The 17,787-nt window shown below is 46.3% G+C and overlaps 1 protein-coding gene across 1 annotated transcript in view; it reads right to left on the bottom strand.

Annotated features, from left to right (window-relative positions):
* Nucleotides 1–17,787, bottom strand: part of PCNX2 (pecanex 2) — a 1,017,260-nt gene that overhangs the window by 356,853 nt on the left and 642,620 nt on the right. The window contains exon 20 of the mRNA XM_030194986.1: nucleotides 13,846–13,987. Within this exon, the coding sequence (XP_030050846.1) occupies nucleotides 13,846–13,987 (142 nt within the window). The remainder of the gene's footprint in view (nucleotides 1–13,845; nucleotides 13,988–17,787) is intronic.

Below are 17,787 nucleotides of genomic sequence, written 5' to 3'. Positions count from 1 at the left end.
TAGCATCCTGTTTGCTTTTTTGGCCACTTCCACACATTGACATTGTGGGCTCTCTCAGTTTTCACCACTGAATCCAGAGCAGTGTTAGATGTGTCCCAAGGATCTGTTTGCAAATCTCTTCCATAATATGGGTGCAGTTCTTATCTCCCTCTGCCTCTCCCACTATGGAAGCAATATTGTTGCATCTGGAGCGATTCTCCAGGTCGTCAGTCTTTTCAATCAATGCATCCAGCACAGTATCCGTGGCATCCAGTCACCATATTGGTTTCTTGCAGGGTGTTTGTATGCTCCTCTACCTGCCATTCTGCTTCTTCTATTTGTTGTCCAAGGTCCTCTAGGCTTTCGCCTAAGTTGCTGATAAGGACTTTATGTTCCACAGTCCTGTCTGCTGCATCTTTTTGTAATGCCCATTTTAAATCATAGAGCATCATTTTTAAGTCTCTTTTTGTTAACAGAGTGCTAGTATCTGAAGACTCGTGTTCCTCAGAATCTGTCTCATTGATTTGGTCACTGTGGTCCAGCGTTGCTGTGTTAAGGTTTGTCGTACCACGTGGCCCTCCTTGCTTTTTTATCTGTGGCTTGAAAATAATGTTTGATCTCACTGTTCTTTTTGCATGACATCTTAGGCTGGTTGCACAATGTTAAGCTTCACAGTGCTTGCACACAAACATAAAATCGGGAAGGAAGAAAGCAATAAATTCCACCTTTTTGTTGGAGTGTGTGCTGAGCTTCAGGCTGAGGCATCCATCTTTCAATGATGCCACCAGATGCTACCACAACTTAATTTAATAATTAGCTGTTAATTTAACAGTCAATTATTGACTTAAATTGGTGTTAATTGGCACTAATTGACACCAATTACCATTTGCACACACAATTGCTCTTAATCACTATTCTAGAAAATGCCTGCATCAATTCCATTGCATGCAACTTCTAGGGGGAGTGGATGTGGGAGAGGCATGAGCAGGTCAGGGGCAGATTACAGGATACAGGGAATTACGTGCCTTGCTGCCAACAGTTAGGCACAAGTACATAAACCAATCTTTGACATGGAATAAGTGCTCATGCCTAACGTTAAGTGCAAAACTATTGGTCATTATAGAATTTGCTCTTAGTGCGCATCATCCCAGCACCTAAATTTTGGCTCTTTCATGAATCTTCCCCTATATGTATAAATAATACATTTGACTCACACATGGGAAAACCAGTAATAACTTGGGCCATCCAAGCAAAACATGTAATTGACATGTGTGCTGTGCCATTTGTGAAAAGTCATGGATGTTGGCAAATAGACATTTTAGACAACATGTTTAAATACAGAAGCCTGCTGTAAAATCAACATATTTCTGTCACCTCACCAAGATGTCCTAAAAGCCTTTAAAAACATATAGCACATCAACGGCGATGTCTCAAAATGTGGTAATGCAAAATGTCCAGCAAAAAAAGAGTAGCAAAGAGTGCCCATGAAGCTGAAAATGACCCAAATGAGCTCACATCCCTTGCCCCCACAGGACAAATACGTGGAGGGGCATTTTTGATATGACCTCTAAGTCCGATTTTGGACATTTTGCACAAAATGTCCAAAATCCGAATAAGAGAGGTAATTTTCGAAAAAGAAAAACATCTATCTTTTTTTTCTCAAAAATACTGCTTTGAACAAGGTTTTGTGCTTTGAATGTTTTATCTTTTTTTGGTCCATTAAAAAAAAAATGAATAACTGCAAAACGTTGAGATTCATGTCATGGGGATGTACGAAGAGCCAGCATTTTTAGTAAAATGGTCACCCAGACATCCCAGGAGAACAATGGGGCACCTTAGAGGGCACTTCTGTGCACTTTATAAAAATGCTCCCAGGTACACATATCACCTTTGCTTCCTTATCTTGTCCCCTGAGTCCTCCAAAACCCACCCAAAACCCACTGTCCCCCACTGTACGCCATTACAATAGCCCTTATGGGTGAAGGTGGCACCTATATATGGGTACAGTAGGGTTTTGGTGAGTTTGGAAGGGGTCACAATTTCCACCACAAGTGTGACAGGTAGAGGGAGATAGGGACCTGGGGCCTCCACTGTGTACTGCACTGACCAATACACTGCTTCAGGGACCTGCATGCTGCTCTGTTTTTAACATCTGAGGCTGTCATAGAGACTGGTAAGTCATATTTTTATTTACATTTTTGGGGGGTGGGAGGGGTCAGTGTCCACTGGGGTGGGGGGTATTTGAATATTCTTTCCAGCGGTCATCTAGTCATTCAGGGCACCTTTTTGTGCCTTATTTGTTCTGAAAAAGGTCTTGACCAAAATGTCTTGGTTTTAGTCCTAGACATTTGTTTTGTTCCATTATAGCTGTAAAATGTCCAAGTGTTAGGCACGCCCTAATCCTGCCTTTGAAACGGCCCCTTGTGATTTGGACGCACTGCAGACAAATTGCATAGATAAACGTCTGCAAAATAGATTTTGAAAATACCAATTTGGACGTTTTGAGAAGAAAAATGTCCAAATGGTGCTTTATAACACTTTTTGGATGTTTTTCTCTTTTGACAATGAGCCCCATAGAGGGGCATAATCGAACAGGGCCGCCCATCTATAAGGGCGGCCGTCTCTGAGGACGGCACCGCGAAGGGGTGGGGCATCCTGTATAATTGAAAAAGATGGGTGGCCATCTTTTGTTTCGATAATACGGTTGGGGCTGGCCAAATGCCTTGGATTTTTTTTTGTTACGTTTGTACCCCACACTTTCCCACTCATGGCAGGCTCAATGCGGCTTAAAAGTGACTTACCCAGAATCACAAGGAGCTGCCTGTGCCTGAAGTGGGAATTGAACTCAGTTACTCACTTCACCAGGACCAAATTCCACCACCCTAACCACTAGGCCACTCCTCCACTCCTTTAACTGGGTTTGAGATGGCTGGCCTTGGTTTTCGCCGATAATGGAAACTGAGGCCGGCCATCTCAAACCTGGCCAAATCCAAGGCATTTGGTTGTGGAAGGAGCCAGCATTCGTAGTGCACTGGTCCCACTAACTGAATGGAAAAAGCCCTTCCCTTAACATAGTAACATAGTAGATGACGGCAGAAAAAGACCTGCACGGTCCATCCAGTCTGCCCAAGAAGATAAATTCATATGTGCTACTTTTTTTATTTGTACTGTCCTCTTCAGTGCACAGACCGTATAAGTCTGGCCAGCCCTATCCTCGCCTCCCAACCACCAACCCCGCCTCCCAACCACCAGCTCTGGCACAGACCATGTAAGTCTGCCCAGCACTATCCCTGCCACCCACCACCGGCTCTGGCACAGACCGTATAAGTCTGCCCAGCACTATCCCCGCCTCCCAACCACCAACCCCGCCTCCCAACCACCAGCTCTGGCACAGACCGTATAAGTCTGCCCAGCACTATCCCTGCCACCCACCACCGGCTCTGGCACAGACCGTATAAGTCTGCCCAGCACTATCCCCGCCGCCCAACCACCAGCCCCGGCACAGACCGTATAAGTCTGCCCAGCACTAGTCCCCCCTCCCAACCACCAGCCCCAGCACAGACCGTATATGTCTGCCCACACTAGCCCCGCCTCCCAACCACCAGCTCTGCCACCCATTCTAGGCTAAGCTCCTGAGGATCCCTTTCTTCTGCACAGGATTCCTTTATGTTTATCCCACGCATGTTTGAATTCCATTACCGTTTTCATCTCCACCACCTCCCGCGGGAGGGCATTCCAAGCATCCACCACCCTCTCCGTGAAAAAATACTTCCTGACATTCTTCTTGAGTCTGCCCCCCTTCAATCTCATTTCATGCCCTCTCGTTCTACCGCCTTCCCATCTCCGGAAAAGGTTCGTTTGTGGATTAATACCTTTCAAATATTTGAACGTCTGTATCATATCACCCCTGTTCCTCCTTTCCTCCAGGGTATACATGTTCAGGTCCGCAAGTCTCTCCTCATACGTCTTGTAACGCAAATCCCATACCATCCTCGTAGCTTTTCTTTGCACCGCTTCAATTCTGGAAGGGAATGGGAATGCATGAAGGAAATTCCATGCAAATGAGCTCCTTGCTATTAGCTCATTTGAACATGATTCCCTTCCTAAGGAGGGGAAGCGACGGCAGCGTCCAAAATGTTTCTGTGAGGACATCCATGCCTTTGCTATGCCTCTGACACCCTCTTTTATTTATTTGGATTTTGGATCACAAGTAGTAGCAGTAGTGGGATTTAAACCACCACCTGGCCACCTCTAGATTGCAAGACCAGTGCGCTAACCACTAGGCCACTCTACCACTCTATTCCACTCCATTGAAATTTGGCCGTCCCTGTGGGGAGGGGAGGCAGTTGAGGACATCCAAAATGTTTGAAAGAAGGACGTCCACGCCTTCGTTATGCCTCCGCTGACACATACATACTTTCCTCCCCCAGGAACCTGCATACTGCCCCCCCCCCCATAGGAATGCCAAAAATCAAAGGAGTGGAATGGAATAGAGGAGTGGCTTAGTGGTTAGAGCACTGGTCTTACAATCTAGAAGTGGCCGGTTCAAATCCCACTGCTGCTACTTGTGATCCAAAATCCAAATAAATAAATGAGGGTGTTAGAAGCATAGCAAAAGCATGGACATCCTTCTCACAGAAACATCCTCATTTTGGACGTCCTCAACTGCCGTTGCAGGGCCAGAGGCATAACGAAGGATATACTCTTTAAAAAAAAAAAGACAAAAGTTTTCGAAGTTGTTTTTTTCGGGGTGGGAGGTGGTTAGTGACCACTAGGGAAGTCAGGTGAGGTCATCCCCGATTTCCTCCGGTGGTCATCTGGTTAGTTCAGGCACCTTTTTGATGCTTGGTTGTGAAAAAAAATTGACCAAGCCAAGCCGGCCAAATGCTCGTCAGGGCCGGCTTTCTTTTTTCCATTATCGGCCGAAGCTGGCCATCTCTTAACCACGGCCCTGTCCCGCCTTTGCTACCCTGCCGACACGCCCCCTTGAACTTTCGCTGGCTCCGTGACGGAAAGCAGTTGATGGCGGCCAAAATTGGCTTTCGATTATACCGATTTGGCTGGCTTTAGGAGAAGGCCGGCCATCTCCCGATTTGTGTCGGAAGATGGCCGGCCTTGTCGTTTGAAAATAAGCAGGATAGTGTCCTTGAGGTCCTCACAGTATCTCTGGGGTCCATTCAGTGCAATCACATGATGGATGCTTATATTTTGTTGTAGTTTTGGTAACTATATGGTGCATGCAAAATATTTAGCACTGCAAAATGTTTAATACTGCTCTGCGATGCAAAATGTTGAGCACAGCAAATATGTTTTTGGATTTAGCTGACACTACTTTCAGTAGTAGCTCTAGATGAGTTACATTCAGGTACATGAGGTATTTCCCTATCCCAGGAGGGCTCACAATCTAATTCTATACCTGAGGCAACAAAGGATTAAGTGACTTGCCCAAGGTAACAAGGAGCAGCAGTGGGATTTGAACTGGGTGTCCCTGGATGTCCAGCCGAGTGCCCAAACCACTAACCTACTCCTCCACTCCATTCTAAGATGCAAAATATTTAGCACCGCTTTGAGCTGGACTTGAACCAGGCACCCCTAGATGTCAAGTCCAACATGCTAACCACTTTATTCAAGTTTGTTTAAAAGCTTTCTACCCCGACCATCAAAAAAAGAATGTCTAGGCAGCTTACAATTTAAAATAAAGTATAAAGTAGAACAGAAAAGAAAAAAAGTTTAAGAAGATATGAGGGACAGAGGAAAGGAAGGTAGAACTACAATTTTAAAAGAAAAGCAGAGGCTGGGTGGGGGGGGGGGGGGGGGGGGACTCATAAGAGAAGCTGTATATCCTTGCTATACATTTGGCACGATTTGGAAGAAAATGTTAGGTGTATGCATCTGTAAAGAGAGAGGCTTTTAGATCTGTTTTAAATTTTTGCATGGATGATTTGAGTTCTGAGATGATGTAATAATTTATTCCTGAGCTCTGGACCCTGGACTGAGAAGATTGAATGTTGGGTGTTGTCAAAAATAATTTTTTGTTGAGATGGTCTGAGTATACGAAATGGATAGTATGAGGTCAAGAATCTAGAAAGGAATAAAGGTTGATCTAAGCAATGAAACTTGCTCCACTCTGAAGTGCAAAATGTTTTGCACTGCCCTGGGATATAAAAGGTTTAGCATTGATTTGAGGTGCTAAACATTTAGCAGACACTTTTTTTTAAACCTTTATTTAATCAGCACAGCACAGAAATGGAAACAAGGTACATACACCCAGTGGCGTAGCCAGACTGCCAATTTTGGGTGGGCCTGAACCCAAAGTGGGTGGGCACAAAATTTTCTCTCTACCCCCCTCCCCCAGGAAATATTTAGTCACACTTTTCAGTGAGCTTTCAGAAGCCAAAACATCCTGCCTCAGGTCAGTATAATGCTGTTACGGTATCCTCTCCTGACCTAAGGAAGGAAGTATTGGTCTCTGAAACTTTATTAACACAGGTACCATATTACTTTATCCTAAATTAAAAATAAAATTATTTTCTTTACCTTTGTTGTATGGCCATTTATTTTTTCTCATTGTGTTGCTCCCAGTCTCTAGATTCTGCTTTCCTTCGTCTTTCTCTTGACAGGGTTTCCTGTCCGTTCATCACCTATGGCTTTTCATCTTTTCCTCACCCTTGATCTCCACATGCCCCTTCCTCTTATTCTCCAGTCTTTCCCTACTCTGTCCTCTCCCTCTTTCCATCCAGCAGCTCCCCTCTTTCTCTCCCCATCCTTCCAGTGTCTCTCCTCTTTCTTTTGCATCCAGCGTCTCCTTTTTCTCCCTACCCTTCCATCCAGTGTCTTCCCTCTTTCTCTCCTTATCCTTCCACTCATCTACCCTCTCTCCTGATCCTTCCATCTAGTGTCTCTATCTCCCCTCTCCTTCTATCCAGTGTCTGTTCAGTCTCCTCCCGCTCTCCACATCCTTCTAGTTTCTACCCTTTCTCTCTGCATCCTTTTATCCATCTCCCCTCTTTCTCTCCCTATCCTCCCATGTCCAGCAGCTCTCTTCCCTCTAATCCCTTCTTCCTCTTCCTTCCTTGTCCAGCAGCTCTCCAGCCCCTTCCTCCTCTCCCTCCCATGTCCAGCAGCTCTCTCCCTTCCATCCAATCCCCTCCTCCTCTCCATCCCATGTCCAGCAGCTCTCTCCCTTCCCTCTAGTCCCTTCTTCCTCTTCCTCCCTTGTCCAGCAGCTCTCCAGTCCCTTCCTCCTCTCCCTCCCATGTCCAGTAGCTCTCTCCCTTCCCGCCAGTCCCTCCCATGTCCCAGACGCTCTCTCCCTTCCCGTCAGTCTCTTCTTCCTCTCCCTCCCATGTCCCAGACGCCCTCTCCCTTTCCTTCAGTCCCTTCTTCCTCTCCCTCCCATGTCCCAGCAGCTCTCCCTTCCCGTCAGTCCCTTCTTCCGCTCCCTCCCATGTCCCAGACACTCTCTCCCTTCCCTCCAGTCCCTTCTTCCTCTCCCTCCCATGTCCCAGCAGCTGCTCCCTTCCCTCCAGTCCCTTCTTCCTCTCCCTCCCATGTCCCAGCAGCTTCTCCCTTCCCTCCAGTCCCTTCTTCCTCTCCCTCCTATGTCTCAGTAGCTCTCTCTTCCTTCCCTCAAGTCCCTTCCTCCTCTCCCTCCTATGTCCCAGCAGCTCAGCCACTTTCCTCCCCAGGCCCGCGAATCCACATCCTTCCCGCGCTGTCGCAGCCCTTTTGTCCCGCGGAGGCAGCGTTTCCTTCCTACCCTGTCTTCTCCCCAGGCTCCGCTGCATCGTCCCTGCAAGAGGAATCGTTTTCCTTTTCGGCCGTTGCGTTGCGCTGCGCTGCCATACACACAGGCAGCTTCGCTCCTCCCCTGCCGCGTTCATCCGGCCCTAACAGGAAGTGCATCAGAGAGGGCCAGAATGGACGTGGCGGGGGATGAGCGAAGCTGCCTGTGTGTATGGCAGCGCAGCGCGACGGCCGAAAAGGAAAATGATTCCACTTGCAGGCCGGGACGATGCAGGGGAGCCTGGGGAGAAGACAGGGCAGGAAGGAAACGCTGAATGCTGCCTCCGCGGGACAAAAGGGCAGCGACAGCGTGCGAAGGATGGGCGGGCCTGGAGGGAAAATGGGTGGGCCTGGGCCTGTCCAGGCCCACCCGTGGCTACGCCCCTGCATACACTATTAACAAATACAATATAAAGATCATCAAATCACAAAAAGCAATTGACAAAGGATGTTATACAGCCCAGGTCTATAAACAACTCTGGCTCATGTTTCAACGGTTAGACTCCCGGTGGTGGAGATAGATAATGTGCCAGATAAGCAGTTGGTTTTGTAAAATGGCAGGAATAGACATTTTGCAGCCCTAAACATTTGGAGCTGCCAGCAATTTCAGAAACTTGGATATCCCAAATAGTTACGTTTATATCTCTTCCAACCCTGATGTTTTTGTAAGGCATGTTTGCCATTTTGCAATCTCTGGCAGAAGATGCATGGAAAGGTCTTGTCCTGCAAGAAAAACCTCACTTCAGAGTGTGTGTGGTGGGTGGAGGTGGGAGAGTGCTGAGACACTGCAAACATCTTTTTGTTGTGGTATAGCACTGGAAAGTGAAGGAGGTAACAGATATGGAGAAGGAGTGGCTTCAGATGACAGGCCTGGTGGACAGAAATGGCGGTAAAGCTCACAGACTCTCTGTCTCAGCTTTCTCGCAGTCAGCACCAACGCAAACAGTCATAGGGCCATGCTACAGCAGCACTTAATTTGTGATTTAAATGTGGTCCCAACGTTTATCTGGTGTTGGATGTGCATTGGCATGCTATCCAGAATCAGGGATACATGTTAGTGACACAGCACTGCCCTTGAAACTCCCCTACACCTCACCCAGCACACCCCCACCAGCCATATACATTTTTGTGGCTTAAACGTTTTGTCCTGCCCTTTTGTAAAATACCAGATTATACGTTTTGGCTGCTTATACTTATAGGGCTAGACTCTACCCATGGTCCAAAAAAAATCGGTGCCGAAAAAAATGAGCGCTAAGTGCTATTCTATATTCAGCGCTGTTTAGATAACAGCGCTTAGTGCCAGCATCCATGACTACTTTTAGACACAACCAATTACAGCAACTGAACCCTTGTGTGAATCCTCATAACTAAATTAGGAGCAAATCCCCTTATTCTATACCAACACCCATAAATTGCAGAAACGCCCCTGATCCGCTTATGACCCTTCCATGACTGTGACCCCTTTTTAGATCCATGTGTAAATTTATATGTGTAGATCTTAATTAATGCCAATTAGCACCGATAATTGATATGGCCCAATTATCGTTGCTAATTGACTTGTTGTTGAGTGTGCAAATTGAATACGTGGTTAAATTTGTGAACGCAATTTAAACTGCTATTTATAGAATCCAGAGAACAATGTGCCAGATTGGGATGTTTAAATCACATAAGTACATATAAGTACATAAGTATTGCCATACTGGAAAAGACCAAAGGTCCATCAAGCCCAGTATTCTGTTTCCAACAGTGGTCAATCCAGGTCACAAATACCTGGCAAGATCCCAAAAAAGTACAAAACATTCTATACTGCTTATACCAGAAATAGTGGATTTTCTCCAAGTCCATTTAATAATAGTCTATGGACTTTTTCCCTTTAGGAACCTTTTTTAAACTCCGCTAAGCTAACCGCCTTTACCACATTCTCTGGCAATGAATTCCAGAGTTTAATTACACATTGAGTGAAGAAATATTTTCTTCAATTAGTTTTAAATTTACTACATTGTAGCTTCATCGAATGCCCCCTAGTCCTAATATTTTTTGAAAACGTAAACAGACGCTTCTCAAATGACCGCCACAATATTTAGGGACTTATATGTATAGCTTATATCAGTGGTTCCCAAACCTGGTCCTGGAGGCATCCCAGTCACTCAGGTTTTCTGGATATCTACAATGAATATTCATGAGAGAGATCTGCATGCAGTGGAGGCAGTGCATGCAAATCTCTCTCATAAATCTTCATTGTGAGTATCCTGAAAACCCGACTGGCTGGGGTGCCTCCATGACCAGGTTTGGGGACTACTGGCTTATATATAGAAGTCCCAATACTCAGACCTTCTATGTACACTTCCTAAATAATAATTCTCACCTCCAACGTTCTGTGCCTGGGACCATGGCTTCCCTAGGCTGGAGGTGGTCTGCTAGGCAGACACGCACTGATGTCACTGACGTCATGACAGCTGATTCCAAGGCAAGGGGAGGAGTAGGGAAACACGCTCAGCGTATTTCCCTACTCCTCCCCCTGCCTCGGAATCAGCTGTCACCCCCCGCGCTATGGCCCCCTCGACCCCCCCTCCGCGAACCTGTCGCCCCCCGGACCGCCGAAAACCGCCCCCCGTTGCCGTTGTGTACTACCTGTGCTGACGGGGGACCCAAACCCCCGACAGCCGATGTGTTGTTGTGCCCTTCGCGTTCCTTCCTCATCTTCTCTGGAAGTTCCTCTGCGGGGGGGGGGGGGGGGGGGGGGGGGCGACAGCTTCGCCGAAGGGGGGGCGAGGGGGCCGTAGCGCGGGGGGGGGGGGGGGGGGGGAGGAATTGCCTGCCTAGGGCCCGTTCCCTTGCCTACAGAAACGAGCCTTTTTTACTAGTCTATGTATAATTTATATTTAAATATTCTGTAGCACTAGTGATACATATAGAGGCGTATTTTCAAAGCACCTAGCCTTACAAAGTTACGTGGAGGGGCATAATTGAACGGGGCGCCCAAGTTTTCATGACGGCGTCCTCGCAGGACGGCCCCATAAAGGGTGGGGCAACCCGTATTATCAAAACAAGATGGGCGTCCATCTTTCGTTTCGATAATACGGTCGGGATGCCCAAATCATGAAATTTAGGTCGACCTTAGAGATGGTCGCCCTTAGGTCGTTTTTGAGATGGTCGTCCCCGGTTTTCGGCGATAATGGAAACCGAGGACCAAATCCAAGCCATTTGGTCATGGGAGGAGCCAACATTCGTAGTGCATTGGCCCCCCTGACACCAACCGGGCACCCTAGGGGGCACTGCAGTGGACTTCAGAAAAAGATCCTAGATGCATATCTCCCTTACCTTGGGTGCTCAGCCCCCACCCCCCTCAAAACCCACTTCCCACAACTGTACACCACTACCACAGCCCTTAGGGATGAAGTGGGGCACCTACATGTGGGTTCAGTGGGTTTCTGGTGGGTTTTGGAGGACTCACATTTACCACTACAAGTGTAACAGGTAGGGGGGATGGGCCTGGGTCTGCCTGCCTGAAGTACACTGTACCCACTACAATTGCTCCAGGTACCTGCATACTGCTGCGATGGACCTGAGTATGGCATTTGAGGCTGGCATAGAGGCGAGCAAAAAAGTATTTTTAAAGATTTTTTTTAAGGGTGGGAGGGGGTTAGTGACCACTGGGGGAGTAAGGGGAGGAGATCCCTGATTCCCTCCGGTGGTCATGTGGTCAGTTCGGGCACCTTTTTGGTGCTTGGTCGTGAAAAAAAATGGACCAAATAAAGTCGCCCAAGTGTTCGTCAGGGACGCTCTTCTTTTTTCCATTATCAGCCGAGGACGCCCATCCCCTAAGCACGCCCCAGTCCCGCCTTCGCTACACTTCTGACACGCCCCCGTGAACTTTGGTCGTCCCCGCAACGGAAAGCAGTTGAGGGTGCACAAAATCGGCTTTCGATTATGCCAATTTGGGCGACCATGCGAGAAGGATGCCCTTCTCCCGATTTGTGTCAGAAGATGGGCGCCCTTCTCTTTCGAAAATTCACCTGATAGCGATTCCTTTACGAAACTGTAGCAAAAGGGGGCCTGCGCTGGTGTCGGCGCATGTTTTTGATGAGCACTGAGGCTCCCTTTTACCGCAGCGGATAAAAGGCAAGTCTTTCTTTTTTTTTAAAGAAATGGCTGTGCGGCAAGTGAAGCACTTGCCTCGTGCCCGTTTCAGAGAGGAGCACTTACCGTCACCCATTAAGGTGGCGAAAGGGGCCCCCACCCTAACCCGGTGGTAACCGGGCAGTGCACGGCACTACCTGATTACTGCCGGGTACATACTGGTGTTACAAAAATTTTAAAATTTTATAGCGCCGGAAAAGGCACTTGCTGGGGGTGGAAACTACCGCTAGGTTGCTGCGGTAGCCTGTAAGCCCACGTTGGGCTTACTGCCGGTTTGTAAAAGACCCCCATGGAGGAGCATAATTGAACGGTGCGCCCAGGTTTTCCTGAGGACGTCCTCGCAGGACGTCCCCGCGAAGGGGCAGGGAAACCCATATTATCGAAACAATATGGGCGTCCACCTTTCGTTTCAATAATATGATCGGGGACGCCCAAATCTCAACCTTTAGCTCGACCTTAGAGATGGCCGTCCCCGGTTTTCGGCGATAATGAACCGAGGACGCCCATCTCAAAAATGACCAAACCCAACTCATTTGGTCGTGGGAAGAGCCAGCATTCATAGTGCACTGGTCCCCCCTCACATGCCAGGACACCAAGCGGGCACCCTAGGGGGCACTGCAGTGGAATAACTGATGCACTAACTGAACGGAAAAAGCCCTTCCCTTAAGATTCGGAAAGGAACGGGCATGCATGAAGGAAATCGCATGCAAATGAGCTGCTCACTGTTAGCTCATTTGCACACGATTTCCTTCCTAAGGAGGGGAAGCCAGTGCGGAGCAGCCAAGCATTATGCGTGGCTGCTTTGCGCATGCCAAAGACGGCTTCATACATGCACACAAGCTGCTTGTATAATAGCCATCTACAACCTTAAATAAATTGCCATCTACAACCTTAGAAAAATGCAAGTCCAGGTGAAAATGTCCAAGTGCTCGTCAGGGATGTCTTTTTTTTTTTTTTTTTAAGAGTATGGGTGAAGGACATCCTTCGCTATGCCTCCGTCCCTGCAACGGCAGTTGAGGATGTCCTTTGCTGTGCCTCCATTCCTGCGATGGCAGTTGAGGATGTTCAAAATGTAGATGTTTCTGTGAGAAGGATGTCCATGGCTGCTATGTCTCCAACACACCCTTTATTTATCTGGATTTTGGATCACAAGTAGCAGCACTGTGATTTGAACCAGCCAACTCTGGATTGCAAAACCAGCGCTCTAACCACTAGGCCACTCCTCCACTCCCTTGAAATTTGGCCGTCCCTGGGGGGGGGGGGGGGGCAGTTCAGGATGTCCAAAATGTTTGAAAGAAGGACGTCCACGCCTTCTCTATGCCTCCGCTGACACACACATACCTCCCTTCCCAGGGACCTGCATACTGCTGCGATGGACCTGAGTATGAGTTGTTTTTTTCAGGGTGGGAGGGGGTTAGTCACCACTGGGGGAGTAAGGGGAGGTCATCCGCGATTCCCTCCGGTGGTCATCTGGTCAGTTCGTGCACCTTTTTGAGGCTTGGTCGTAAGAAAAAATGGACCAAGTAAAGTCGGCCAAGTGCTTGTCAGGGACGCCCTTCTTTTTTCCATTATCGCTCGAGGACGCCCATCTGTTAGGCACGCCCCAGTCCCGCCTTTGTTACGCCTCCGACACGCCCCCAGGAACTTTGGTCATCCCCGCGACGGAAAGCAGTTGGGGACGCCCAAAAACGGCTTTTGATTATGCCGATTTAGGCGACCCTGAGAGAAGGACGCCCATCTCCCAATTTGTGTCGAAAGATGGGCGCCCTTCTCTTTCGAAAATATGCCTGATAGTAACCTATGGAACTTTATAATTCTAAATGTTTTGAAAATAAGCCCTCTAGTGCTGCAGAATGTAAGAAGAATTTGAATCATGTAGACACTTTACTGAAAATTGACCTCAATATTTCAAAATCACATTGATAATATTAAACAACTTACTGTGTACCAAATCGTTTATATTTGCTGATCATGAATGCATCTATTGTGAGTGCATTCAGAATTATTGCTGGATAGAGGATATACTTCTCAAAACACTGCAACCACATATAAAGTTTTTCAAACCACATTAAGTGGGCAGCATCTAAAAAAAAATCAAAAGGTAATTACTTTAATGCAAATTATTTTTACTACATAAATAATACTAAAAATGAATAGCCCATAGTATGAAATCAACTGATTAACTGTTATTTAATAAATATATATTGATATCAGTTTATAGAAATGCCCATCCCATGGCTTGGGGCCATGTATGACAGTCCATAGTTTCTGGTTCTTCTATGGCACAAGAACAGAGAAGTACACTTTATATCAGGCTGTCCCCTGGTATTTGTCCCACGCAGTGCGGTCACATAAGCCTGTATGCCAGTTAAGATCTGAAAATGTAAAACAACTTTCTGACTTAGTATTAAAATGTTACAATTAATGTTACAGTTCTAATATGATATTTAAGAATAGATGGAATTACTCAGAGCATATGGTCGCAGTATGTGCTGTATTTAATAAAAATGAGAAAATTATATTTTTGATTCTATATTTTATTCTCTACCAATTACCTATAAGGTAATAAGATTTACAATTGCAAGAATAAGGGGGAATTAAATGTTATATTTGTTGAATTATATTAACCTGCACTGCAAGGCTTAAAGCATGTGCTCAGAACAGAAAAGACCATATATTTAGCTTCAAAAGGGTTTATTTACAATACAGGTAATGTAATCATGTTACAAGCGAGAGGTATCTTTTAGAAGGATCTTGGTACAGGAGAAATTTGCTTAAACAAGATAACAGATCTGAATCATAAATCATAAGTTCACTTACAAAATCTTTGTTGTGTAATGGTATCAGTTTAATTGTCAGGATTATTGAAATATATGTAGCATAATGTTGTGTTGGATCAGATACAAATATATATAGCAATATAAAAATGCAGCTTTTAAAAGACATATTGAAACTGCAGCAATGAAACCGGCTTTCACTCCAAGCTCATCTCCCCCCTCCCTTTTTCCTGGGAAACTCAGTGCTCCCCCTTCCTCCCCCTTTGACAAAAGACTATTCTCAAGTAAGAGACTTGTTTCAAACTTTTAAATTGACTCTCTTCCTCTGATCAAAAAAGCCTGGCTGATCAACACAACAAAGATCAAAGGTACTACTACTACTACTACTATTTAGCATTTCTATAGTGCTACAAGGCGTACGCAGCACTGCACAAACATAGCAGAAAGACAGTCCCTGCTCAAAGAGCTTACAATCTAATAGACAAAAAAATAAAGTAATCAAATCAATTAATGTATACAGGAAGGAGGAGAGGAGGGTAGGTGGAGGCGAGTGGTTACGAGTCAAAAGCAATGTTAAAGAGGTGGGCTTTCAGTCTAGATTTAGAGGTGGCCAAGGATGGGGCAAGACGTAGGGGCTCAGGAAGTTTATTCCAGGCGTAGGGTGCAGCGAGACAGAAGGCGCGAAGTCTGGAGTTGGCAGTAGTGGAGAAGGGAACAGATAAGAAGGACTTATCCATGGAGCAGAGTGCACGGGAAGGGGTGTAGGGAAGGACGAGTGTGGAGAGATACTGGGGAGCAGCAGAGTGAGTACATTTATAGGTTAGTAGAAGAAGTTTGAACAGGATGCAAAAACGGATAGGGAGCCAGTGAAGCGACTTGAGGAGAGGGGTAGTATGAGTAAAGCGACCCTGGCGGAAGACGAGAAGGGCAGCAGAGTTTTGAACCGATTGGAGAGGGGAGAGGTGACTAAGTGGGAGGCCAGCAAGAAGCAGATTGCAGTAGTCTAAACGAGAGGTGACAAGGGTGTGGATGAATGTTTTGGTAGAGTGCTCGGAAAGAAAGGGGCGGATTTTACAGATGTTGTAAAGAAAGAAACGACAGGTCTTGGCGATCTGCTGGATATGAGCAGAGAAGGAGAGAGAAGAGTCAAAGATGACCCCAAGGTTGGGAGTGGGGAGGTGGGTTTGGGGGGCAGTAGAGGCAAGGAGACAGGCAGGCGGGAAAGGTATAACTCCAGCTATTGACTGAGAATGAAAGAATAAACGTTCGTTCTGCGCTCCCTCTGCCCTGGAAAAGGTTACTTCCTGTTCCGGGGCATAAGGAGCATGGAAACGAACGAAGCGGACAGGCGCGTGGCGCCCCCCCCCCCCCCCAGTGGTGTGCACCTGGGGGGGGTCTTTCGCCAGGGGGGGGGTGTCCTTTCGCCGAGGGGGGGGGTCGCGCTGCACCCGGGGGGCGGGGCGCATTGGCGATCCGCCCCGGGTGTCAACCCCCCCTAGGAACGCCACTGGATCCCACTTATATTTTCAAACATGCCGGCTTGTGCAGCATACAGATGTATACATAGAAGAAGTATAATAACGGAATAACTTTTCATAGGTAGAGTAGTAATTTGCTATAAATTGTAATCAGTGTCATTTGGAGGGACTAGTTATAGGGATACCCTAGCACACGTTGTATTTGTACAGAGATTTTTTTTCTCCTGGTAAAGGGCCACTAAAACAGACATTATGTAATGAGAATCAAGTGATCAACATTCAGAGTTTCTATCTATCTATTTATGTATTTTACTTATGACATTTATATCCCACATTAAACATGAATTAGATTGAAACCTGGCAGCATTTAAAATCTTTCCTGTGCCTAAATCAAAAGAGAAAACGGTTTGTGGGAACTTGCTCCTTTTGTTTTGGGGAATGCAGTGGTATATTATAAAAATGCACTCAATATTATTTATTACTACTATTTATAAGAGAGATGTTGAATAATGAGGGCAAAGCTATCTTTATGCAGAAGTCCAGAGTCAGTCTAAATGTGACAACATTGTCCAGTTCAGCACACTATTAGCCACCAAGTTCATACAAAGTTAATTATGTTCAATGGAAAATAAATCTGTTGGCTCAGGCTGCTTGCTATGTGAATATTCTATCACTGTTTCATTATTGCTACCAATAATTACATATTAAGGGCATTTGCTTTAAACTTGGATAAACGAATTAAAACAAAGTTTAATTCGTTTATCCAGTCCTTACATGCACAAAGTTTTGCTTTTTAAACCCAAAGGTGAATCTTAAGGCTGGTTGAATAACTAGGTGCAAATTGTGTTTCTGACTTTACTTGTTTTGTTTGGACTGCTTTGGGTCCTGCTGATCTGTACAGCTACTGTCTAGAATTTGGGAAGATGGCAATGAGAAGATAATAATTAATTTTTGGATGTATTATGTATATGTCAGTTTTTGGATGTGAATTTGCCAGAACTGGTTTTAGACATGGCTGGAGCCGACAAGAAAACCTTCACTCATTGGCCTTCAATCTCCAGAATAGTGGTGATAAACCTCCAGCTTTGAGATGGGCCACCCTTGGCATCTCTGAACTTCTTTACCTTTGCTGGCAGGGATACCGAGCCCCGCAAGCTAAGTAAATGGACTGCCACTGCTCCCCACTGTTTGTTTCTGGCTCTGAGCAGCATGCCAGGACTTCTTGCACAAGTATGCATGAGAATTTCTGGCATGCTGTTCAGAGCCAGAAACAAGCAGTGGGGAGTGGCAGTAATCCATTTATTTGGCTGGTGGGGTTCAGCCTCCCTGTCAGCATAGGTGTGCCTAGCATGCCCGAATGGGGGAGGGGAGAGAGAGGAATGCGTTCCCCCCTCCCCCCCAAAAAATTGCAGGGCTGGCTATGCCCGGAGAGAGAGCCTGTTGTTAAAAATGTTCCAGCACACCACTGCCAGTGTTCCATAAACAAAAGCATGTCTATGTTGATGGTTATGGCATTTATTTCAAGCCTGTGTTAAAAAGAAAAGTAGGCACCTACTTTTTTTTTTCAGAATACTAGCACAAGTAGCAGAAAATGTATTCCCATTTAAGGCGTTTTAACCTACATCAGC

The sequence above is a fragment of the Microcaecilia unicolor genome, chromosome 3 (assembly GCF_901765095.1).
Source record: "Microcaecilia unicolor chromosome 3, aMicUni1.1, whole genome shotgun sequence".
NCBI lineage: Eukaryota > Metazoa > Chordata > Amphibia > Gymnophiona > Siphonopidae > Microcaecilia > Microcaecilia unicolor.
This window is presented reverse-complemented; position numbering and strand designations above follow the sequence as displayed.